The sequence below is a fragment of the Apis mellifera genome, linkage group LG5 (assembly GCF_003254395.2).
Source record: "Apis mellifera strain DH4 linkage group LG5, Amel_HAv3.1, whole genome shotgun sequence".
NCBI classification, from domain to species: Eukaryota; Metazoa; Arthropoda; class Insecta; order Hymenoptera; family Apidae; genus Apis; species Apis mellifera.
The window spans coordinates 8,574,229-8,600,463 of NC_037642.1; the positions used below are offsets into that span (position 1 = coordinate 8,574,229).

Sequence of the window (26,235 nt, forward strand, 5' to 3'; positions counted from 1 at the left end):
GGTAACGCGTTTAGCGTATTTTATTGGGCCGATGGGATGGAGGAAATACAAAGCAATCGAGCGTCGAAAAACGGATCAGTTGTACAAAGAACGAATATCACGAGTCATTTGTACCATTGCTCTTTTGTCCCCATCTTTTCTCTCTCTCTCTTTCTCTCTCTCTTCGAACAAATAATCCTCATCGGGGATGAAGGGAACGTTATCTCGTTGCCTTCGTTCAAATCGAAGTTTCCAACCAAGTATTGTGACGAAACAATGAAAAAGAAAAAAAAAAGAAAATCGTTGAAATTTGAAATTCGATGAGAAAGAACGATTCGAGACTATAATATAAAAAGCGAAGTAATTCATTAATAATAACGAGAGAGAGAGAAAAAAAGAAAAATATCGATGACTCTGAAACATGGTCGAACTCGGAATCGAGATGGAATATTTTAATGGATTGTTTGCTCGCGACGACAACCACTCTTTTTTTTTTCCACTCCTTACTTGCGTTTTTTTTCCCCTCCCTTTTTCGAAATCGATAGTTAAAACACTGAATTCAGCCCTGACCTGAAAATAATTTTCACTTGTTTCACAGTCGTGTTCCAATTACCGGTTCAGCAAAACGGAGTTCCGTTCGAGTACAAAAGTGTTGTTTAAGAGGATGGGATGCGAATGGAGTTGCGAGAGTCCGATTCCTATCCGCGGTTTCTTCTTTTCTCCGCGTCAAGAACGAAATGGCTCGCGCTATCTTTCTTTCTTTCTTTCCCTCCCCGTTCTCAGTGTTCGCAGGGTTGACAGATTGGCGATCGATCAGCGATAATTAACTTCGCTTCGAGGTACGGAGCCGTGAGCACCGCCAATTTGCATAATTGGGCCGGCGTTGTTAAAACGTTATTTACGCGGGTTTCATAAATCCAAGCGAGGCCTTCCGCTGTGTGCGTGTTATATATATATTCCTTACTACGAGAAGTGTTTAAAATTTCAAGCCTCCGAGTAACGAGACCTTTTCACGTAGAAACGGTGGGGATGTAAATCAAAAATCCTCACTCTTCGATGATATCCTTCGATACAAAGTGTGTTTCTTTTCTTTCCCCTCTTTATATTACATTACATCCATCCGATGGTTAAATCACTTTACAGAATCAGGCTCGATTTCAAGGTATTGTTGGAAAATCGAGAACAATTCAGCAGATAATTATTCGTAACGCGGTTTCGCAATGCTCGAAGGAGAAAGATTTTTGTAATAAACAGGAAAGCATATTATTTCTCTTTGTATAAACTCGAGGAATATTTACAAGAATGTGTGCCACTGCGCCTACAAGATCAGGATAATAGGAAAGAGAAAGAGAAAGAGAAGAATAAAATAGGATAAAAGGAGATATAAGATATAATAGAAGGATAAAAATATTGAGCAAGATTCAATCGATCGAAAAAAAGGAGCATGCACAATGGAATCATTGGGAATATTTAAATATCATCACATGATATTTGCGTCATCTCAGATTGATGATATATAAATATGAAGTTAGAAGTAAGTACCTCGAATCTAGCTATTTATGTAAAAATTAAATAAAGCGTGTCTCTGTATTCGTTCCATGTTCTTTGCTGATTGTACGCTGCAATCTGTGCACGCAGCCTGACGTTTATTATCGCATCTGGGAATTGGCGGAATACCTCGAAGGCGGTAAATGTCAAGCTGGAGCGAGCGAAATTTCGAGCTCGCTCTTATGGAGGGCTGGGTGGGTGGATTCACCTTTGTTATTTCGAGAGTTTTTACTCGCATGCTCGTTGTTATGTATTTCGATGCTTGCGTATCGCGAGATCTTGGTCGACGTGTTAATCAAGCATTTCGCCTTCGAGGCTCGGCCGAATTTGTTTCGAACTTTTGATATCGCCGTGGATATAACGTTATCCATCGATTTTGTACGAATTCGCGGATGCATTTAACGAAATGACATCAATCCATCTCGCGTTCTTTGAAAAATGGTAGATGCGTAAGCTTTTCGATACGCGCATCGAAGATTTTTAATTGCATACGCAAATACGTTTCGACGAGGCTGAAGTTTAGTCATTCAATTGTCTTCAGATTTGTGCAAAGTACAAGTTAAATAATACATAAAATTGAATTACATTCGAGTAAAGTGAAACTTTGGTTTTTCGTTGAAAGAGAATCTCGTCACGAAAATCTAGAAATAGAGAAAATGATGCCACTGAAATTTTTGTTTTATCTCATTTACCAAGATAAAAGAGACTCGAAATTAGTTATATAATTATCATTTGTGTAAAATATGCAAAATATAAATTGAAAAATATATTTACAGTCTATACATTTAAATATTATGTTGAAATTATATTTATTTAATTCGTAAATTATATCAATGAAAAAGTTAGATTTCAAGGGGATACTTAATCAACTCTTAAACTCGATTAAATAATAACGGATTTTCCATGCATTTATCTAACGATCGAAACGTTTCGTCTTCCTTTCAATTAATCATCTCTCCGACTATCCATAGAATCGAATAAACGTGCGACAACGATTCTTCCAAAGAGTAAAAAAAAAAAAGAAAAAGAAGAAGAAACATTCGATCCATCGCGTAACAACAACTTTACTTCGTTCATTATCTTCGCGGGGAGAGAATCCATTATACTTCTTCAGCCCGGCTGATAAAGTTTCCACGGCGGGCGAAACGAACGCACTCCGAGTTTTCCCACTGCCTCTGACTCCGACTGACTCTCTCTTAACGTTTGAATATCGAGGGCTTGCGCGTTGCGAGCCACGAGCTCGTGATATCGGAGAGGGAAGATGAAGAGAGGAAGAGAGAAGAGGGTTTCGAATTAATCGGGGGAAATTATCACAGGATAAATAAATCGATACATCGATTACTTGTCTATCAATCGATGACTTGAATAAGAAAAAGAGACAAAAAAATAAAAAAAGAAGAAGAAAACAAGAGATAGAGGAGAAAAGTACAGACGATGATTATAAAAAATATATTATGAAAAAATAAGAAATGGAATGGGAAGGATTGGGGGTGAAACTAGAGAAGGACGAGCGAAGAGAGAGAGGGAGAGAGAAGGGGCGAGAGATAGAGAGGGAGAAATGGAATGGAGGAGGGAGGTGGGCGAAGCGTGTGTGCGGGAGAGAGAGGCGGTACGGTGGTTGAGTCCGGCCCGACAGTCCGCGTGTTACCCCCAGCCGTAAAGCAGGGCCGCGTTTTCTCGACTTCCGGTTATCTCGTGCCAGCCTAGACGCAGAAAGCACAGTTTCCACGGAAGAGGAGTTTCGGCAGATACCCGCGCTTCGATCGTCGCCGTTCGTTCCGTTTCCCCGCGGGCGGAATCTATAGTGAACCGGAAGTGAACAAACTCGACAAAAGTGAAATCTTCGAAACAGGGGAATATAATATATCGAATCTGAAATAACCAACGGTTCGACAAAATTTTTTTGGATTTCGTAAAGGTGAGTCGATCGATCGTTCTCTCTCTACCTCCCTTTCTCTCTCTTTCTCTCTCTTTCTCATTCTTTTAATGGAGCGAAGATAACAATGGCGAGAATAGAAAATTAATGATAATCGGTTTCGTGGAGCAAAAACGAGTGAATCGATCAGTGATTCTTTATCTATAAACGAGTTAAGAGATTTAGAAAGAAAGAAGAAGAAAAAAAAGGAGAGTTATTTTCTTAAAGTCGAGAGTGATAAAACTTCTTTCGTGGACTTATAATCGATTAAGTTTATTTGAAAATTGAATCGGAAAGTTTCGTACGATAAATCTATTTCTGCAAAGTGACGGGACAGATAACGATGAAAAGCAGCATTCTGAATCCTAATCTCAAAAATTTCAAGATTAAAAAGAGATTAATCGCAGGAACTTTTGTACAAGACACCGGGGTTCGCATTTTCGTTAATGAGGCTGTTAACGAGCTGAATCAGCACGAGTCTCGCTGTAACTGTTTACGTGTAATGTTTGACATTCTTCCTCCTACATCATCGTCAAACTTGCTTCCGTAGTTCTCACGATTTTATCACCTCTGACGTCTGAGAAAAATATCATCTTCCTTTGAGAACGATCATCATCGTATAAGTCTCTCGAAAGAAGAAGAAACCGACCCTCGACATCGATCTTTCCAAAAAGTTTCGACCTTCGAATATATCCGCGCGGATAAACGCAGGAAAAATAGCGAAGAAATTTCGCGCCGATTCGATTAACGGATCGCAGCAACTTTTTCTCGATTCGAGACGCATCTCGAACAAGCGAGCGACAGTTTCCGCCACGCGAAATCTCCCTTCCGCTCGAAAAGTTTTAGTGGCCGCGCGCAAACAATTTGGTCGAGATCGATCGTTCTCGGCTCGTGCATTCCGATCGATCCGAATCCATCCGAGAGAAACTTTGGAAAAGAAAGAAAAACACGCGATATTCTCGCGAGATAACGCGACAGAAGTAGAGAAAGAGAAAGAGAGAATGGCAGGAGGAAGAGATAGATGTTTCTGTCCGGTTTCTTCTCTGGATTTCTCGTGCCTCGATCCAGCGCTTTCCCTTTCCAGCCCCCACCAGTTCGTTTACATTTTTCTTCTCGCCACCGCGACCCTCCCTCGATCACGTACTCCATTGACTGGAAAATGTGATCTCCCATCGGCCCTGAATATTTTTAGCCCGATGCAAAAAATAATCGGCGAATATATCACCTCGCTTACGTGTTACTCCTATGAATAAACCCTGCCGCGATCGCGACGCGTCTGCTGCGCCTGTTTTCATCAATTTTGACGGCGGCGATCGGCCCAGTTCACACACACCGTCGTAAATCTTGGTTAGAATTATTATCGGCCCGGCTTGGATTGTATATAAATCTTTATCGATCCATCGATCGATCGATCGGTTTTTATCCTCTACCGTTTTTAAATGTCTTTATGACGTTTGCGCTTTGAAAATACCGATACGGATGCCAATAATAAATTTCCCTTCACCTCGACGATGAATTTCTCGACGAAATAATAATTCTCTCAAAGAAGAATTCATTTCTTCTTTTTTTCTTCGGCTTCTCAGGTTAGAATTTCAAACTTTCGAAAGGCAGATCGATTATTTTATTCTAAGTAATGTTTCAAGCGGTAAAATAAATAATCGAATGAAAGAAATAAAAGAAAGACGCGCGTTTTCTCCTCCTTTCGAAATCTGTCTCTGCGAGGATGGCAGGTGAATGACGTCAGTTTCAAGGGCCGTGCTTTTCTTATTATTAGAACTTTCGATAAAAAGTTGTTTATCATTCGCGAACAGTTTCGTAACACCGATGAATTTGTACGCGAAGAAATAAGAATCGAAATTTTTATTAGTCTCCTTTTTCTCCCGTTCCTCGAATATTACTGCTTTAGAACTTTTGATAGAAAGAAAAAAATCGGATATTTCCTCATGATATCTGTCCACACGTGATTCGACTAACGGAATTATCCTCTGAGCAGATAGGATTGTTACACAAGACAATAAGAAAAAACTCGTCGATTCGATTCGATTTTCGAATTTCAAGTTTCGTGTGCCTGTTGATAAAAAGCAAAAGAAAGAAAAGAAAAAGAGAGACGGATGGATCGAGGAGATCCAAAGCGACTTTTCATCGAGATATTCTCGGTCGATTATCTTTAGTATCTTTTAATCGTTTCTCGGGCTTTTCTTCGGGGAAGAAACGGTTTGGATTGGGTCGATGCGTTTTGCCGCGACAAAGAAATGCGCATAAATTAGAAATCCCACGGTGGAAACAGCTTGGAAGTAATCCAGATTAAACCGAGGCTTCTCGTGAAGGCGATTTAGTAGACTCTAAGATCGCTTCTCGCGATACGGAGAACGACTTAATTCGTGCGTAACCTTGGCTTTTATAAATCTCGTTTTATCTACATCCCTACCACTTGCTCTGAATTTCTTTCCGCCACCTTCCACGACGAATGAGTCACGGCGGAAACGGGCCGGGATTAAACGCCGACTCATTATTACAATCGCGTGTGTATTCGAACGATCGTCCACGACAGAATCCGCGCACGAAACTATGATTTCAATCTAATTTGCGCCAGATATTTCCAATATCCATCCCCTTCCCCTCTCTTTGCCACGAGTTTTCTTTTATCCTTTGGAAAAAACATTTTTCACAAAGATTCTGAAGAATTAGTGACAGGATAAACAACGTCACACACCATCGAATTATCTTAAATAAGAAAAGAATTACAGAAATTCTATCTCGTTTCCTCTTTCAATGATAAATTTGATTTTCGAAAAATGATCCATCAAAAATAGTCGACCGACAATTGTTGGAAAATTCTTTCAAAGCAAAAAGAAAGAAAGAAAGAAATTAATTGCTCGTTTAATTATTCCCACAGATTTCTATCTCTGGCGAGAAGAATAGAGAGATGCAGGAGAGGAAGGGGGAGCGGTGGATCCGGGCGGTGGTTTGATCCGTCGATCCGTCGATTGGCGGCGGGAGATCGGCGGCGGGCTGGACAAGTTTCGGCGGGCTTTGAACAGCTAAGGGAGTTCCGCGGGACCCGGCAAATGTGGCTTTGTGCACGGTGAGCCGGGGTTACGGGGGCCGTGGGGCCCGTGGAGGCGGGGGTAGATCCCGTGGCGAGGCAAGCGTGAGGCTACCCCTGAGCCCTCGCACTCTGTGCGCCCCTGGGGCCGGAGGTGGCGCACATGTGCACGTACAGGGGGCGCCTGGACCCGGTGGAACCGCGGCTGGAACCGGAAATAATCCTGGCACCGAGGAGGGATCCGGCCTTCCGGACGAGCCAATGGTGAGCCCCGATATTTTTCTCTCCTTTCTTTTTTTTTCCTCTTATTTATTCGATCGAATTAATTTCCTCCTCTCCTTTTAGTTTTCACCCGCTCATCCCCGACGTCTTAACGTCTAATCCTCGACTGGCACAGTGTTGACGTTCCATTTTCCTCGACATTCCTTTTCCATCCCTCCTGTGTTTTCCCTTTAAACGATTTTCTTTACTAATAAAAAGGATTCCGTCTCCCGTATTAAAGCAATTCCAACTTTCTTCTTCACCGTTTAACTTCGGTGCATGAAGATAACAAGACGACGCGCGGATTTTATCGACAGAAATGTCGAAAAGAATAAAAATCGTCGCTTGATCACATTTATCTATCGAATCACATAATTACGAATGAGATGAAGAACGCATATAAAAGAAATGACGTGTCACGTATATACATATATTATTCGTTCTTTTTTCTTTTTCTTCGTCTCGCGAGGAACGATACATTCATTCGATTATATGCGTAGGTGCACGTGGAGAGGGCCGCGCAGCAAGGTACCTGGATATGCTGCGTGCCATGTTACTGGCTCAGACGAAGTAAGGCCGTGCACAAGGCGCTGCTCACGTTCGCGATGCTGCTCGTCACCAGCCTGCTCGTCACCAGCCCTGTCCTCTTCCTCATCACCACGCTGCCCGAGGGAGAGCAACCGCGTGAATGCCTACCGTTGGTGAGCGACAACTGTTCTCTTTAACCTCCCCTCCCCCCAACGATTGTTTCCACCAACCCACGCGAGACCTCTTCACCTTTTCAACGCCGTTTCCGTGCTCCTTCCCCCTTTGTCCCTTTCTCACCTTTGTTGTTGAATTAGGATATCGCGCAAAGAGAGTCATTCTCTAGCCGTTGGGCTCAAAACTTGCAGTGTTCTTCTTTTCTTTCTTCTTTTTCTTTTTTTTGCGAATTTTGCGAACGTTACAAGAGTATTGTAAAGGGAGAAAGGGCAGTTGATTACTGGAACACTGGTTTCAGTCTTTTCATTCATGGATCCTGTTATGGTTGAATGTTTAAAACTGCGCTTTTCGAGCCCTGTGTAATCATATCCTGGAAGGAATAAGGAGAGACGTTTATATATCTGTCTAAGTCGCGTTCTTAGGGTTAGATGGAAATTTCGCCGACCGGCTGAGAGAGAATCCGGCGGAGTAAAATCTCGTAAAACCGAAGTTGGATCGTAAAGCGATGCATCTTCTGAAATATGGCTCCCTTCGAACGTTAAAATATCGTTGCCTGTTCCGTTCTTTTCAACCACGCATCGATTCCTTTGTCGCAACATCGTGCGATGTCAACCGAGTTTCGCCTTTTATTCCTACACATCCTGTTATTATTATTATTATTATTATTATATTATTCGTTGCATTAATTCTCTAAATTAACGTTATTGTAGATCCATAATTTCGTACGTGAAATGAATTTCGATCGTTCGTAATTATACTTGCTTCCTGATTGAACCAAACGAATAATTACACTTTGAGAGCAAAAGTTTGTTCTTCTTCAAATTCTCTTCTTAAAAAAAAAAAATACAATCTAATTTTTTTCCTGCTGCGAATAAGAACGATTAGTTAACAGCAGTGTAACAGGTTTTGTGACCGTGATGAGTTCAACAATCCCCCTCTCGAAGTATTATATCGAAACACAAAGATGTCGACAAAGATGTTAGAGACGTGTCACGAAATTCTCTTTAGGAATTCTCTTTGGAAATTTTCGACGATCAAAGAAGAAGAAGAGCTTCGCGCGAAAAAAAAGGAGGATGAAAGAAAATGCAATTCCTACCCCTTCCCAAACTCGATTTTTCACTTTCTCACGCTTCCTTACTTTCCAGACGAGTTCGAGGGAACGTTTGTCAGATATAAATACGAGAGAACGAATATTTCACAGTCGTTGATTCGCTCGAGACGAGTTAACTTCTCCAGATTTTTTATTTTTTTTTTTCGTGAAGTGTAAGCAACTTTGTTGGGAGTAAAATTTTCTCCCCCTTAAGTGTTCATTATTAAGAGGCGAATTCTGTGAAACGTTATAAGGAAATATGTACGCTTTTAAGAGAGGATTTTCGAGATTAAGCAAGATATTTGTTTCAAGAATAAAATCCCCATTATCGAAAAATAAAATAAAGTTTTTAGAGTTTTTTCTCGACAGCAAGTTTAACATTTTAGCATTGACGAATGAAATAAGATTAATATAAGATAAGAGTGCGAGTACAGTGATGACGTTCGAGAATCGAGAGCTCTCCACGGATTATTTTTACTTTATCTTACTTCGAGAACAATATTGTCCAATGTCATCGACTCTTCAACAAGAAAAAATTGCTCTCGAGAGCCGTACTTTATTTCATCATTTTGCTACCATAGGATCTCTACTCTCTTGACCGAATCTTCGTAAGGAAATTTCCTTCGAATTTCTCGATTTATATCGGAACATAGGGGGAAAACTTTTGCCATCGATAGGGGGAGAACGGGGAGATGTAAATCTCAATTGGATTTGACGCGATCGCTGTTGGTGGAAACCTTCAACGAGGCTAAACGCGTTGCATCCGATGTTATTCTCGCACGAATAATAGCCGTATAATTGGTATCAGTTCGCAGTTATCCTTATAAGGTTTCCCAATTAACATTAAGCAAGTCTATAATTCAGTTAAAGATCCTTGAATACGACGAATAATTCGTAATTCGATATTACACTCCCGATTCGTATTTCGAATTCATTTCGAATTTATCCAAGTTTTTGAATTAAAAAAAAAATAAAGGAACGAAAAAATTTCGCTACAATTTAACGAGAAATAATTCGTTCTCGTACAAGTTACGGAGAATAGCGTAATTAGAAGCGAGCTATTGAAAATTTCTCACAGTTTTCACAGTCAACATTAATCTTACTTTATTATTTACGTTGCGTGTTCGTGCGGTTGGCAAATAAAAAAAAAGGAAAAAAAAAATATTCGACGGTCGATCAAAGCGAAACATGTTTGCGAATTCGAGGAAAGGGGGTTAAAGGCCGGCGAGTATAATCGTTAACGGTGAGGATCGATCGATTGTCTCGCGGAGAGGCGAGAATAAACTGTGAAACATAAAAATAGATCGCATCGAACGGGCGGCCTCTTCAGAAGCAAATTTATTAATTCCAGTGGCGAGGTATTATTGGAGGAGAGGGAAAAAAAAAAAGAAGGTTGCAAGGTTTCATTAAAATTGGCCGAATTATTTCTATTTTTAGGAGAGGTGAAAAGTAGAGGGGAGGGATACGTCGTCGTGGATATAATGATAGACCGTGGAAACGGGAATCGAAATTCGAGTTTGAATCTCGAACGACGGTGTATAATTATCATTAACGCCCTATCCAAAATTTCCAAGGATAATAACGTTTATCAATTGCGGTTTAATTATCGCGGAGACTCCTCTGGTTGCTTTGTAATTGCGAACCTTGGTACACGCGATTAAATTAAATTTCAACTTGATACGCGAATGATATTCGCGAAGGTTCAGAGAATTTTTATTTCACGCCGCTTTTTAACCAATGCTGGGCCAGCCAATTTTCCTTAACCGCGTATTGATTCAAATTTTTGTAAAACAACTCGTCGAAATTATTAAAAAGAATTATTATTATTTCGAAATTGATCTTCTCGAATTCATCTTCGAGTTTCCCCCCATTTCGAAACTTGCAAAACTGATTAGCAATTTTATTTTCCCTCGAAATCGAATTTTTACCACTGAAACGTAAGTCGATATTCCAGACTCATCTGACTCATCATCGATCGGAATATTCGGTCAATTTTGAATAATATCGAGTCTACGTCGAGTCACGCGCGAATTTTCGTTCGATTCCTTCTTCTTTGGAATCGTCGTTCGAGGGATTATCTTAACAGGGAAGAACAAGCGTGGGGATAATCCGTGATCAATTAACCGGTTCTTTTCGGCCGCGTCTACCCTCGGCTTCAGCCTGTTAATAAGTTTGCAGTAATTACAGCTGCAAGGGGTAGTTAGTGGGATTCGAAGCAGATTGCCGCTCGAATATTCCGGATGTAGTTAAGGGATTGGTTATATCGATGTAATATACCGTTTCCTCCATCTTAAGCCGTGTCTCTTAATTGCCTTAAGTTCTCCGTGTCGAATATATCGTTCGTTTTGCCACCATAATGGTGGGAGAGGAGAGGAGAAAGAAAGAGAATAAAAAAAGGCGAAAAGTTTTTAAACGAGAGTTGGAATATTTTTAATCTCTGAAAAGAACGTGTAGGGACGTGATATTAACTTTATAAATATTAAATACCTGTATTAAACGAAAGATATGCGTAATAACGTATTGTAATTTATATAATTATGCGGAATATAACGTGAAACGTATATATATATATATATATATATATTTGCACGAAAATCCGCAATGTATCACATTACGTTATTCTGACATTGAATAAAGTAATATGGAAGAATTATGGCAATCGAATTATAATATATATATTTATACTTCAACTTATAATGTCTTTAGTTACGATGAATATATGTGTATATTACAACGCACATTATTCGAGAAATTACTAAAATTGTTAAAACTTATAAATCTTATAATTGAACAATTGGAATATATACGTACAAAACATGGAATATTTATTTCACAAAAATTATTGAAAAACAGTAGATCCTGTCGCCATTTTCGCAGCAAGATATGCACGTATTCAATGTATGAAATATATTCACGGAGTTCCTCTTCTTTCGTCCTTTTTCAAAACGTTCGTCAAACGATCGAGACGAGTAGGAGGATTAGGCGGAGAGAAGATCGAATACATTCGATCTTTTATTCGATGTTCAATGTCGACGACAAACGATGGATTCGAATGCTATTCTCGTGGAGGATTCGCCAAGTTCGAGCACGAGTCGTTAGAGAGAGGTATGCGCGAAGCCATAGTATGCGGTAAGGTTTCGAGGCAAAATGTCAACCCTACCCGAGGTCAGGGTTTCACCCTTCATCCTGACCTTTATCTTTCAACCTCGGACACTTTTCACCCCTCAGAAGAGAAATCCCTCTATCCAAAGGATCCTTCCAACTTCCTTCCTTCCTTTCGTCTTCAGCATTTTCATTTCGTGTGAAAGTAGAAGTGGCATGCGTTTCTGATAGAAGAGGTATCTGTTTTTCTAAATTTCTGTATATAATTTATTGTTTGTGGATTTTGAAACTTAATAATTGGATGCACGAATTGCATTAGTAGAGGAAAAGAAATAATTCTATCTTTGGATAGATTCGCTTAATCAAAAGAAAAATTTATTATTATTATTCATTACTTGAAATCGATCCGTATTATCAGAAAAGAGAAAGTCAAGGAATTAGAATTGCTTATTCCTCTGTTCAATATCCAACAATTTCCCCAAAACTTTCACGGAACAAGAATATTCTTTTGTCGTGGAAATACGTGGAGATAGAAGTATTAGAAATTCGTATTGATGCGCATCGTCAAAGGCGTGCCAAACTTTCTCACTCGCATTCTCCACGCCATTTGGCACGCTTCCTTACGCGTAACCGAACTTCAATCCCGAGAAATTCTCCTCGCATACTTGCGATCTTCCTCCTCCCATACGTTCCGAATCGAGACGAAGATAAATTATTATCCACCTTACGGCGGAACAGAGATCATGAAAGCCATGTTCGTGGAATATGAAATCGAAAAGTTCCCCCCTAATTTTATTCCATTTAAGCCGAATTCATTTTCGTATCGAAAACCGCCAAAGAAGCCGTTTCCTTTGCTGCGCGGCAACCCCCTCTTCGAGAGACCTCCTTTCCTTTTTCGGAGGGTTGAAGAATTCGAAATTCACGGACGACTTGGCGAAGAATTTCCGAAAGCTTGAAATCTTTGAATCTTTCGCGAAAGCTGGGTCATCTAGGCGGATGCTTACTCAGTGTTGAAGAATTTTCATCGGAGAATATTTTCATGTAAAGGGATATGTATATATATATGAATATACATAAAGAAATATAGCTGGTACAAGAAGAGAGGGGAAGTGAATGTAATGAATCGTGGTGGAAACAAGTCGTGGGATATTTGAGATTTATTTCGACTCGATTATAGATGGCTAATATATAACGGGGATTCTATGACGTTTACGAGACATAAATTGGACGATTTGTAAATAAATTTGTATAGATTTTCCAGTGGGATGATAATTCGATTTAGATTTCGATTCTTTTACTTTTTCACCGCGAGACGAGTGAAAAATTCTCTGAGAAACTGGGTCGAATTGGTTAATTTCGCGCAACCACATGCTTGGAGGGGGAGGGACACGTGAGGCATCATCGTTGGTGAAAGGATCATCATCCGTCTCTGTCGAGAAAAGAGGCGCATCCAGGGTGAAAGGCAATTGACAATGAGAATCGTAGACGTTGCGCAGCCTTTCGTTAAGTCCCTCAAATTTTTAGGTTAACTCTTTGGACAGGTTTCACGGGATACGATTCTTCGCTTCCTCCTCCTCCTCTTTTCTTTTCCTTCTTATTTATCTTCGCCGAGTTCGCGCCAAACCATTCGTCTTTTTCAAGAAAGACGTATCATTTCGCTTCGCGAGTGCTCCCCTGACGCATTAAGGAAGAAAGGCATGTGATCTTTATATTTGAAGACGAATCGAACGAGTTTCTCTTTTTTCCATCCGATCGCAGAAATAGAAGAAGAAGTTGCATCGTCTTAAATTATGTCTATCGGATAGATTCCCCGATAGAATTCGTCGTATGCTTTTTTTCTCCAAACGAGAAGATAAGAATAGAAATGGAAGAAAATTTTACTCGATGATCTGTATTCGCGTGAAATATTACACGCGATATTAGACCGGTAAAGGTCGTGGAAAATGGACAAATAAAGCGGCGTGTCCGTTTCAATTACACTTCCCTCCCACTTACGTATCGTATCGCGGCAAATAAATTAAATTAGAAAAGAGGGAACAGTGGTGTTCCCTGCGCGATAAAAATTTTACGAGGGAACATTTGAACCGTGCACCGCACGTAAGAAACGTATCCTTGACCTCTTGCATTAGCAAAATGATTCTCAACGTTATTTCTCAAACTTTATTCCCCATTTCTTTCATCCTCATTATTGCACCCGCTCCGCCTTCGCGCGATTATCCTCTCCTCCTCTCGTGCAATATAATATATATATATCTATCTCTCTCTCGTCTAATTTCTTTTGTATCGATCAACGACCGCCTATATATATATGGCTCGTAAGAATCGTTTCTTCTAATCCTCTTGGATTAAGTTGGAGGCTAACAATGAGAAAAAAAAAAAAGAGTGAAAAAGTCGGAGAAGAAGAGGAGGAGGAGAAAAATATGGGACGATTTTGATTGCAGGACGAGGCCTGTATCAGGGAGAGGGACGGCCAGGAGGGTTTGTGCGACTCGAAAGCCTGCGAGGAAGCCTCGAAGCGGATGGTGGCGTTCATGAGGAAGGGGATGGATCCTTGCAAGGACTTTTATCAGTTCGCGTGCGGCGGTATTCGCGATCAGCAGCCGTATCAACCCAGCTCGAGCTTCAACATGCTCCAGGCGAAGGTTGACGATCATCTTCACAGTGAGTGAACCCATTCTCCGCTCCTTCCTCCGTTTTTCTTCTTCTTCTTCTTTTTTTCTTCTTCTTCTTTTTTTTCCATTAAGACACTCTTGGAAAGTTATTCGAGAACTCTGTTTGCGAACCTCTTTTCCGAACGAAGGAAAATAGTTACGTGAATATATATATATATATATATATATCCATTCACGTCTAAGATAATAATAATAATAACGATGATACTTGTTTTTGTTAACGAGCTTTCACGAGCTTGTTTACGTTAACTTACAATTAAGCAGAAAAGAAAAGATTAGGAGTGAATTGGTTAGGATAAATGGAAGAGTTTTAGAATCGTGGATGAAATTTAAAATAAATTTACGATATTATCGTAAACAATTTCACAAATTAATAAGTTATAGAAGAATCGCGATCATTTCAGTTTCAACGTGAAAATATTATTTTACGTGTATTTTTTCCCCACATTTCATGACATTTCGAGGCTCGATCGATAAAACCAAAATTTGAATGTCGAAATTAATTTCTTGCCAATTAATTGAAAAAAAAAAAAAGGGAGAAGGAGGAAAAAAAGAAGGGAAGCTTTTCCACCAAGTTTCAACTCGAGGAAGGGATAATTGATTCAGAAGCGTGGGCAAATTTTCCCTCCGTCATTTAAACTTTCAATTAACCAAACGCTCAGGAGCGTATTCGAGACGAAAGTTTCTGATCGCCTCCCCTCCGCTTTCAAATCAATTCGCATCATCATCGCGAAAACTCTTACTCGTCACGAACGACTCCGTTCGATTCGTTTCAATCGATACTTTTCGTTCCAATCCATCCCTTATCAATTTCTCTCGCGCCCCTTTATTTATTTATACTCGCGGGGGATGAAACGTTTAAAAATTTCGTCGCCTTTTCAACCAACTCCTGTCCAATCGTATCTCGCGTTGGATCTCCTCTTACGTAATCTGTTGCCTCAACTATCCTATTTTTTTTTATGGCTTCCACCACGAGGGCAGTTAATCGAACGAGTTTCGAGAGAGGGTTGAACGCGTTTAAATTTATCGATATTATCGGAGAGGGGGAAAAAATGTGTTTCGATTCGTAATAAAATCTACGATTAATTTTGCTATTCTCGGTTCTTAAAGAAAGTATTTTATGGGATTATCCATAGAAGTAACCGCCTCGTTATGCGATATTTCGAGGGTTTAGAGAAAAAAATTAAAATTCTCTCGAGAGGAGATGGAGAGATGGAATTCAGGGATATTTATACTCCAAGTCTCTATTTCCATTACGTTTCCAAATCCGATCAAATATTTAAAAGCAGAATATTGAAATACTTTCGAGATGAAATTTCGTCCCAGAGATAAACGATTGTCCGTTGGGGGGGGATTAAAAATATTTTAAGTATTTTATCGTTACGAAATTAAAATTAATTTCCCGGGCGTATTGTTAAAATATCGATCAATTCCTGTACGATTCGCGTTAAAACTCGCGCGTTAAACGAGACGAATTATCGAGATTCCAATATATATTTCGCGGCGAGTAAACAGAAGACAGAAGAATCGGGGGGATATGTAGGTCATACGCGATTAAAAGAGCTGGACGTGCATACGTCACGATGCGCTGACGTAGGGGATGAAAAACAACCCCTGCCGCGTGTCCACCCTGACGAAACATCGTGGAAAAAAGTCGAATTGTTTCGCTCGTGCAACAATCGTGTCCAGATAAAAATTTCAACCGAAATTTGGACAACCAGCTTCGAAAATCTATATCCATGGACTACGACCATCGACCACGACTGGACTTTCGACGATGAGACAACGAAGCAACATTACGTTTACGCGTATCTTTCTTTGAGAATTTTCGCTGCCTCGCTTGGAAAGCTCGTAAACTTAATCTCTGACTTGTTGAAGTTTTTATTCCTCCTCCGCGAATTTAAATGTTGAAGAGATTAAAGAAAATTCGTGCAAGTGACGTTTGAACGAATGAAACGATATATATAAAAGAAACGACACGCTCTCGTTATTTCGATAAAATAATTTTCCATCTTCGAGCAGATCGTTTAGAATTTTTGGTTGAAGGTTTTTCTCTCTTTAAAGAAAGAGAATCCTAAATTCGAAGGGTGTGCTTTCCTCCCCGTTTTGGATGAAAGAGGGAGAAAAAGGTCGGCGGAAATGAAGATTTACAGGGACGGAGAGTCTATGAAAAAAAGACGCGGCGTGCTCAAAGAATGACACATGGACGTTCCGCGTAATAATTCATCGCTTCTCCTCGCTCATTTTTTTTTTTTCTCGCGCGAACGAAGCACTCATTCGAGCTTGTAAATCTTTCTCCGCCTCTGCATACGTAGCGCACACGTGCTCGAATGGAGATCTCAACGCGAAAGAAGGGATCATCCCATTGTGTATTTTCCGATACGACTTCTTCTTCTTTTTTTCTTCTTTTTCTTTTTTCTCTTTTTTTTTTTTTTTTTTATCTCGAAAGCGAAACGAATACACCAGATACATTTATGAAATTGTTCTCGACCGAAAAAATGTCTCTCTGAGAATGGAAACACTTGGACTCGCTCGTCACGCGGCCATTTTCTCCTCCCTCTCCTCTTATCATTTTTTATTTCGACCAGAAAGAGAAAGAGAAATGTCTCATCCGATATTTCTGGCAACAAAAAGAAGGAAAGAAGCGGAATCGGAGACGAGAAAGTTTGACAAGAGTTTAAAAATCAACCCCTACACGACCGGTTGGCGCCGCCAAATTTTTCCAAATTTCTTATCAACCTTCGAATCTTTGGCCCTCGTCTTGAAAACACGAGATTCTTTTTTCCATCTCGATCCCTCTTGCCAGAAATCACGTTGAACGAATCGAGTGTCGAATCGAAGATTCCATTAGCCAAATTTTTTTCGATGTTTTTTTTTTTAAAACACTTTTATCTTGAAGACTTTTAGACAAGACGCGTCTCTTCTCCAGACTCTTTGGAATAATATTTTACGTATGCCGATCGATCGACCGAATTTAAAATGGCAGAAGAATTTAAAATGTTTCTCAACAGAGTACTACTTCTATGTAAATATTTATCCTTTTTTCCGTTTGTGCACTTTCAAGTTCCAAACATAGAGAAACATTTCAATCACGCTTTCAATCGCTCGTTAATTATTTATAATCGAATAAATAAATTTAAATATATTAAATACGAGTTCGCATCAATTTTAAATAAACGAATGAATAAGACGTAGAATTTCCTCCATCAACGACACGAGCGATGGAAACCTGTATCAGTTCGAAATCGGCTGATCGTCTCGTACGTATCTTTTTTCCCGGAATATTGGCGAAGCCTTAGTGCCTTATTCTGAATTTACGTAAGAACAAAGAAGAGGGTTACAAACTTGATTAATCCAACCTGCTTAATGGATCAAGCTCGGTCCCGTTAAGCTAGAGTCACGTCGAAGGTTCCTCCATAATCGATTCAATTCTACGATTTTACACGATGCATCATGAAATTTAAAGAAATCGATCAACCACACATTTTTCACACATTTGACACGAATCTGCACGTATACATATATATATATAGAAATTTCCTATTTCATTTTTTCATTTCATTTATGAACATACATCAAAATTATTTTTTCGTATACAATTATTTGGATTTCATTTTACAATACTATGAATTCTTGTAGTTTCTATCGAAAAATCGATAGAAATCTTCTTTCGAATTCTGGAGAATTTCCTTTTGCTTGGTTCTAAGATTCGCTTAATCCGCCATTGTTCTGGAAGGGAGACTCATCAAAATTATTTTTTCGTCACACAATTATTTGGATTTCATTTTACAATACTATGAATTCTTGTAGTTTCTATCGAAAAATCGATAGAAATCTGTTTCGAATTCTGATACCGTATATATAATTAAAGGAGAATTTCCTTTTGCTTGGTTCTAAGGTTCGCTTAATCCGCCATTGTTCTGGAAGGGAGATACATGAAAATTATTTTTTCGTCGCACAATTATTTGGATTTCATTTTACAATACTATGACTCTTGTAGTTTCTATCGAAAAATCGATAGAAATCTGTTTCGAATTTTGGAAAATTTCCTTTTGCTTGCTTCTAAGGTTCGCTTAATCCGCCATTGCTCTGGAAGGGAGATACATCAAAATTATTTTTTCGTCACACAATTATTTGGATTTCATTTTACCATACTATGATTCTTGTAATTTCTATCGAAAAATCGATAGAAATCTGTTTCGAATTCAGATACCGTGTGTATAATTAAAGGAGAATTTCCTTTTGCTTGGTTCTAAGATTCGCTTAATCCGCCATTGTTCTGGAAGGGAGATACATGAAAATTATTTTTTCGTCACACAATTATTTGGATTTCATTTTACAATACTATGACTCTTGTAGTTTCTATCGAAAAATCGATAGAAATCTTTCGAATTCTGGAGAATTTCCTTTTGCTTGGTTTTAGGGTTCGCTTAATCCGCCATTGTTCTTGTCCCAGCCGCGAAAATTTAAACGAGGCCGCAAGCGGTTCGTTCCCCCTTTCATCCGGAAGGGAGACGTACTGATTAAGCGGGAAAGTCGGTTTCGTATTTCACATCGGTAGATCCAACCAAGATACACACTCTGACCGCAAATTCGATAATCTCTCAATCTCAAAGCGAAATTAGCTTTATCGTATCGGTGGCCCGCGCGATCTATTTCAACAACAGTACGACAACAAGTATTTTCGCTTTTTGCTTTTCGAAACGTAAATAAATCGATGTTCGTTTATTCGTTCGGTCGGTCGATGCGCGCCATTGTCAGCATACGATTTATCAGACTTTACGTATTATGCTTGACGTGTGGGTTTATCGACATACTTGCGTCCGTTCCGTACGAACAAATAAATACACGTTTATCTTTCTCCGAGCAATTTTTAAAGCGGAATATTTTTAGAAGTTTGTATTTTATTGTATGCATATCATTTTCTTGCTCGTGTATCGAAGTTATTTCAGTTTGAATTTATTATTGCATACGTTATAGATAAGCGTGTATAAATGAAATTATTGCTACATTAAAACGTTATTTCTTCTAAATTTGATATATTATTCGAAAGAAGGAAAAGAGAAATGAAAAATTTTAACAGCAAATAAGGATTGTCTTTCTTTGGGAGAAGATTTTTCACGAAAGTTTGTTTGTTTGTAGGTTGAAAAATATAGTCGAAATTGAAAGCAATATTGCCTTCTCTATAAAATTTCGTTGTTAATCCAGAATGCAAATCGCAAGTAGGTCTTAAATGGAATTCCAGTCGCCTAGTTACCGTTTCGTGGAAGTTTTGTTTATAACCGCAACACCGACTCGGCTAGAATTTCTGGGGTAAATTCAGACTTTATAAGTTCGCGCTATCGAGAATCTCGAGCAACGGGATAATAAAAAATATCGAGACTCTTCTTATGCAATTCTAACTATTTACCAAGTCTATCCATTTCCATAAATAGAACGTCGAATCACACTGCACAGTTTCGAATCTGTTGAAAATTGGGATACAATTTCTCTCTTATTATTTTCGAAATAAGAACGAAACCGAATGTACACGTTAATCTTTGAAATCTTTCGTCAAATTACGAGAGAGAAAAATATCAATCAAAGATCTTCTCCCAACGTTCGATCAAAATTATTTCGTCTTTTTACATCGAATTTCGATCAGCCTGAAAATTTCACCTTCAATAATCAAATTTTCTATTTCGTGAGAATGTCGAAAAGGTCAAGGTCATTAAAAATTCATCCCCCAAAGTACGGAGATCCATTTACGAATCACCTTGTAGAAAATTTGGCAGCGCGATTACTCTTCCACTTTGGCCAATGCGCAAAATTGTCTGGCATCCATTTTCCAAATTCGGAAGAAAGCCAAACGTGTTCGATAGGGAAGAGAATTATTCTTAGGCGACCAAGAGCCTCTCTCGAACGGCCTAGTCTCGATAGAATCGAATGGAATTCCTTCAATTGATACCCTTCGAAATAATTTTTGAAAATATTTCGTTTTCAGACGAATCTCGCGCAGTTTGGATTCCATCCTCGACAGATATGTTTTATCTGCCGAATGATTTTCATTTCCTCGAACGCTGTTTTTTTTTTAAACCGGCAACAGTTTGCTCGAGCAAACGATTCGAGCTGATAGGAAGAAGATCCTTTCGACGATTAATTTCACCGACGATAAATTTTCTTTAAAAAGCTCCATTCGAACCGATTAAACTATCGCAACTTTGGCGATAAATTTCACTATTGCAACATATCGTACGAACATTTGGATAATTCAATTTCTGCACTTCATTCTTTCCATTAATTTCGCTCGTAGAATTCTATAAATTGGGAAAAGTCGTGGATCGGAGTTTGGATACGTTTGTACTGGCATCAAGTCGAATAATTCGAGATTCGTTTCGAAACGATTGGAAACTGGCGAATAGCTAGATCCATTGGCCATACGTAAAGGCTTTCAATTTAGCGAGATACGTTTACTGTTCTTCCTTTTCGCAGTGTTAAATCGCGAATCAATGAGTCAAGTATTCAAACGAGGGATATATTTAGACGAAGTATATCAATGAAATAAATATCGGTAAAGATATTCTTCCTTTTCCAAATTTCTTCCAAATCTTTCTCTACAATCAGAGATATATGATTAATATTATAAAAATAATTGAATATGATTATGATTCCCCAAGATTAAAGATTTCTCCATTTTTAAATCAAATAAGAAACTCTTTCGATCTGCAATAATAATAATAATAATAAAAACCTCAAACTTTGAATTCCAAACTGCATCAAACACTTGACAAACTTGAGAGACTGGAGGAGCCAATAAATAGAAACATTAATTCCACGAAACACTGGTGGAGGAAATTGACGATGTCGAATCGGATCGAACACGACCTCGAAACCAGTCCAAAGACGGGGGACCAGACTCCAAACTCATGCGTCACGGGAGGAGGAGAATCCTTGCCGGGATGTTGTTCGCAAATTGTGGCCGACACGTGTGTAGTCCCGGTCAAGGAATTGGCCGACAGGATATCCCCAATTCCGCCTCCTCTGTTTGTCGACGCGTGGACGCGTTATTAATGCCGCGTAACCGATATCAATTCCCTTGAAATCGGTCTCAAGCAAGAGTAATTCACCCTCGATTGTGCAGCGTTCGCCAATTGGGAATTGGACGTATCAACGTTTTGTTGATAATAAAAAAAAGAAGAGAAAAAGATAGATATATTTTATATATTTTTCGTATGGTATGGAATTTTTGTTTTTTGGTCGATGAAAAGGTGTACGATTGATGCGGGGGATGAAAGGAAGATGGAGGATGGTCGATGATGGATGCATTTTTGCTTCGTTGATTAGAAAAGATTGATCGATACATTGTGCGGGAATTGTCAATGATAATACAGGGATGAAGGGATGGAATTTTCGCTTTGTTAACGGAAAAGATAGATCGTAGAAGAAACGGATGGGTACGAAGGGATGATCGATAATCGGAATTTTCGCTTATTTCCAGACAATAAAACGGAAGATTCTGCGTTACTTTACCTTTTTCTCTCTCGTGTTTCACTATTCCAAAAAACATTACATCGTGTCATTTGAAATAATATTTTCGAGATCGACGTAATCTTCTTCGAATTAATCTTCGTATCAAAATGGTTTCCAACATTGGATCAGAGAAGGTTCGATCGACTGGAACAAGTACATACCACGATTGTACGTACAATCGTGCCAATTATCATCTTCGTAAACGGTGGGCATCGAAATTTCCATCCAATTTTTGCCTCGAACGTGATAATCGTTGACCGCGATCTTTAATCAAAGAAATTCGTAATAAAGATAAGGGAGAGACCAGAGAGACGCGAGATTATCGGGTCGATCTCGGCAAGTTTGCGTTCAACCGGCGTTTAATATCTACTTTTTTTTTCTTTCTTTCATGGAAATACATTACCTCGCCTGGCCATTATGTCCGCTCGCATTTAACCTGAAGTACGCATCGACTTTTCCCAACGTTGTAACGCCGTATTGCTCGTAAAAAAAAATTCCGTATTACGATGCGTACAAAGAGAAGAGATATTAAACCGGAATTCGAAACCGGAATTCGAGAAATCCAACAAGAAATTTCAAATCGTTTAAATCGTTCTTTTTTAATTCTTTAAATCTTCAAAAAGAAAAAAAGGAGAAGGAAAAAGTCTGGCAATGGTCTGGAAACTGCCGTCCACGTTTCGAAAACTTCTTCGAAATTTTCATCCGGGAGAAAAAGAAGTTAGGGGAAGAAACTCCTCAGGATTGAATATTCGCTCCGGCGTTTAACAGTTTTTCGAGCAAACGTCTTAACGACGATTCGATCTCGTGGAAACTTTCATATTTCCCCCCTCCCCTGAAAAAGAGAGAGACCCAAATCTTTTCGCGAGCTTCGTGGTTAAAAATATTCGCAGGAGAGGAGAAACTAAAAAAAAAAAACTCAGAATCGTAGCAGCTGTACGAGGATAGAAGAGATGAATTGAAGGGAGTGGCGAGGAGAAAGTGAAAACGCGATGTGTCGACAAAAGCTGGCCCCTCCCCCCGGTTTCTCGTCCGGCTGCAAAGAGAGAGGAGGCTGCAGTGGGCCGAAATTTCGAGTTTCCATTTAACCGCGGGAAAGCGTGCGAGGACAAAGGCGGGAAAGGGTAGGCGAACGAAAAGTGGAAACGAAGGAAGAGAGTGCGGACTTCCGCTCCTACTTTCGAGTTTCGTGCCTCGAGAAACGCGCGTGTAACGAGTTTCCGTGTATAACGATTCGAACCACTTACTTCTCCTTTCATTTTTCCCTTCTCTCTGCACCCTCTGCTGGATTCCATATAATTTTCCCTTCGAATCGTGGAATTTTGAACGAATCGATGATACATCGAACGCCAGATTTGTCTTCTTGCCATTGTTAAACTGTTGAGTCGTTAGATAAAGAAATAACACGATCGTTTGCCGGGAGCAATTGTCGGGATTTGAGTTATCAAAGCGAATCGATCGGTACAAATCGGATCCTTTTGCTGTTCGTTCATTCGAAATTTCGTTGGAAAGTGTTCTCTTTTCGCGAGCCACTATTCCGGCGCAAAAAGGCGAAGCGAGAAGAGAGAGGGGGGAGAATTGTGACGTTAAACAATGGAAGCACGTACGTATGGCAACGATCGATGAAAGAAGCACCGTTCTATAAATCATCGACAAGCCTACCTTGCACGGTTCTTCTCTGGTTTACTTTGGGAAACGAATATGAATAATTTACGGAATAGCGATAAAAACCGAGTTTTTATTCGATCTCCGAATGGGATGGTAAAGCGACTCGAGGTGTTTCTTTCTCTCTGTAAATTGGTCGGCGGCGGTGGCTGTGGCCGCATCGCACCCTTGATCGCATTAAATTCTAATTCCTTTTACGGTCGCAAAGCGAGGGGGAATGAGACAGGGAAGAAGAGAGAGGAAGAGCGTATAGCGCGAAGAACACAGTGTACAGTGCAGACTATAATATCGATTTTCAATGCATCTACCGAGTTTATTATTGAAAACTGCCCTCGGAATTAGTTATAGTTTTTTATCTATCGAATATTCGGATCGATGAAGAAAATGACGCCCCCATTATTTTTTATTCTATGAGAATTTAAATCAATTACCAAAAAAAAAAGTTTATTATCTACCTATTATCGTTGAGAACGGGCAACAACTTCTCCAAGCAAGAGTAAAAGCAACTTCACAGCCGCTTCTTTCTTATCTACCACGAAAATCCAATCGTTCTACCAGCGAGAAACTTGATGGAGGGAGAGAGAGGGGAAAAGATAACGAGAAATCGAATGGAAGATCGAGAAGGGCGAGAAAATTTTTGAAGAGGCCGTTGCAACGATTGAAAATTGCAAAAGGGATTGAAAATAATGAGGGATAAAGTGATGATTGGTGGAAAGGGAGGAGAAGAAGAAACGGGTGGATGTCGAGGACGATCCGGCGGGAGGTCAGCGAAAGGCTGACGGAAGGGCGGATTGGGTTGGTGCTCGGTTAGCCGGTTACTATAAATATTTCATGTTAATCGATACACGTGCACACGGAAGTGTGTCATGCACGTTGTCCTGTGACTCGACACAATGCTCCACATACGGGCTGCGATCGTTCGACGAACGACCTCGACGAGTGGGAACTGGGAGCAAGTCGAACAACGTTCGCATGTCACTTTCTTCCTCCCACCATTCTCGATCCTGAAATATTCGCTCGTCGAATTAAAATCGATCTGTAAATCTCGATAAAGAATTTCAAAATTTCTTTGCTTTAAATTTGATAGTCGAATAAAGAGAGGAGGAAAAGAAATTTCTCGAATCTTTATCAATTCTGCGATAAATTAGATTTGCTTGAAATATCGTGAGAGTCGATTTGGAAAAATATGTTGTAAAACACGTTGGCCAGATGAAATTTATTCGAGGGAAGCGCATGAAAGAGAAGAGTGCGGAATTTAATTTAATTATCTTACTGAAAAATTGGTCCACGCTCTTCTCGCGTCCAATTATTCGCGTATTCGTGTTAACGAAATTTCCAAACTAAAAATTTCAATCTCCTAATTAAAAAACTTGGAATTACGTCGCTTTCTCGGATCCCAAGTTCGATTATCCAAAGCTCGCCGATCTTTCCACCCCTTTCTCCTTTCTCTTCTCTCGTGAATTTTCACTCTCCCGATACATCAATACACGGCTCCGTCTGTCTTTGGAAAACGAGACGCGGGCGAGGAATCCGGTTTCCGGATCTATTTCGGCGAAGTCGCCTCTTCGATCCGTTTCCGAACCGCTTTCGCCAACCGAACGAAACCTTTGCCATTTTCGAGCCCGTTGAATGGCGCAGAAACGGCGATGCTATATTCGGCCAAGTTTCAGCTCGAGATTCCCGGCTTCCCATCTTTTTATAGAGCGACGAATCCGTGATTTATGCTCCCTCGTGCCGTCGAGGTATATTTAAAAAGGGGACGAAAAATATTTCAGGGGGTGAGAGAGAGTTCGCATGCACTTACGAGAACATATTTCGTCCTCTTTCGTGCCGCGTTTTGTTCCCGAATAATCGTCCATCATTTTTATCACTCCATATCGTTCGTATCATTCTCATCTACGAATTATTTACCGTTTCAATGTAAATGTCTTGTCCGAAGAATATTTTGCCAAATAAATTTATACAAATTTCCCTTCCTTTAACTTTAAAAAAGAAGTAAATGTATATTTCAATCAATTCGACGACGATCTTATCGAATCTTACTTAGCTCGAACATCTTCTTAAAGCGTGTATTTGTAAAAATTAATAATAACACGTTTTAAATTAATTTCTGTCCAGAGTTAATGGCGAACAAGAGCGGTCACATGGTGGGCGAGTTCGAGAAGTTGGGCCAGTTTTACAACGGATGCTTGAAATTCAGGGAGAAGCCGGTGAATTTTACACCCGGTAAGTCCGATATTTAAACTCGATTCCACGGCGGCATCGTGACGGACAAATGCGGTGTCGTTGCCGGAAATAACGGCGGGACGTCGGCGCACGCTAACGACGCCGTTTCCGCACACGATGCGTCACGTTCGCGCGGCCCCTCTCTCTCTCTCTCTCTCTCTCGAGTCTTGAGCTTCGCGCGCGATCAAAATTAAACGACCGCGCATCTCCGCAACTCGTTCAAATCCTGTTTACGATCCCTCCTCCTCCTCTCCTTCGCGATACTCTTTCCATTCGAACCGATATCCCTACGGATTTCGCAATTTCTTTCTCAACTTTGCGACTCGTAGGGATTTAACGAGAGGAGAAGAGTAGGTATTATTGGCGAAAGATTTATTTTATGCCTTGCCCGATACATATTTGCTCGGATATTCCATTGGAAGTGTCGAGAGGGGAGGGGAATTCTCGCGATATTCGAGAACTGCGATTGGATCGAAATTTAAGCTGGAGCACAATGGAAATTCGCTCCATTCGACTCCAATTC

The 26,235-nt window shown here is 39.8% G+C and overlaps 1 protein-coding gene across 3 annotated transcripts in view; it reads left to right on the forward strand.

Annotated features, from left to right (window-relative positions):
- Window positions 1–3,120: 3,120 nt before the first annotated feature.
- Window positions 3,121–26,235, forward strand: part of LOC724433 (kell blood group glycoprotein homolog) — a 66,540-nt gene continuing 43,425 nt past the window's right edge. For 2 of the 3 annotated variants that reach the window (XM_001120289.5, XM_006564795.3), the window contains exons 1-5: window positions 3,127–3,445; window positions 6,339–6,752; window positions 7,250–7,450; window positions 14,085–14,304; window positions 25,605–25,712. In XM_001120289.5, the coding sequence (XP_001120289.2) occupies window positions 6,750–6,752; window positions 7,250–7,450; window positions 14,085–14,304; window positions 25,605–25,712 (532 nt within the window). In that variant the 5' untranslated portion in view covers window positions 3,127–3,445; window positions 6,339–6,749. Of the gene's footprint in view, window positions 3,446–6,338; window positions 6,753–7,249; window positions 7,451–14,084; window positions 14,305–25,604; window positions 25,713–26,235 lie in introns of all 3 variants that reach the window. The other variant, XM_026441061.1, reaches the window with a different exon arrangement.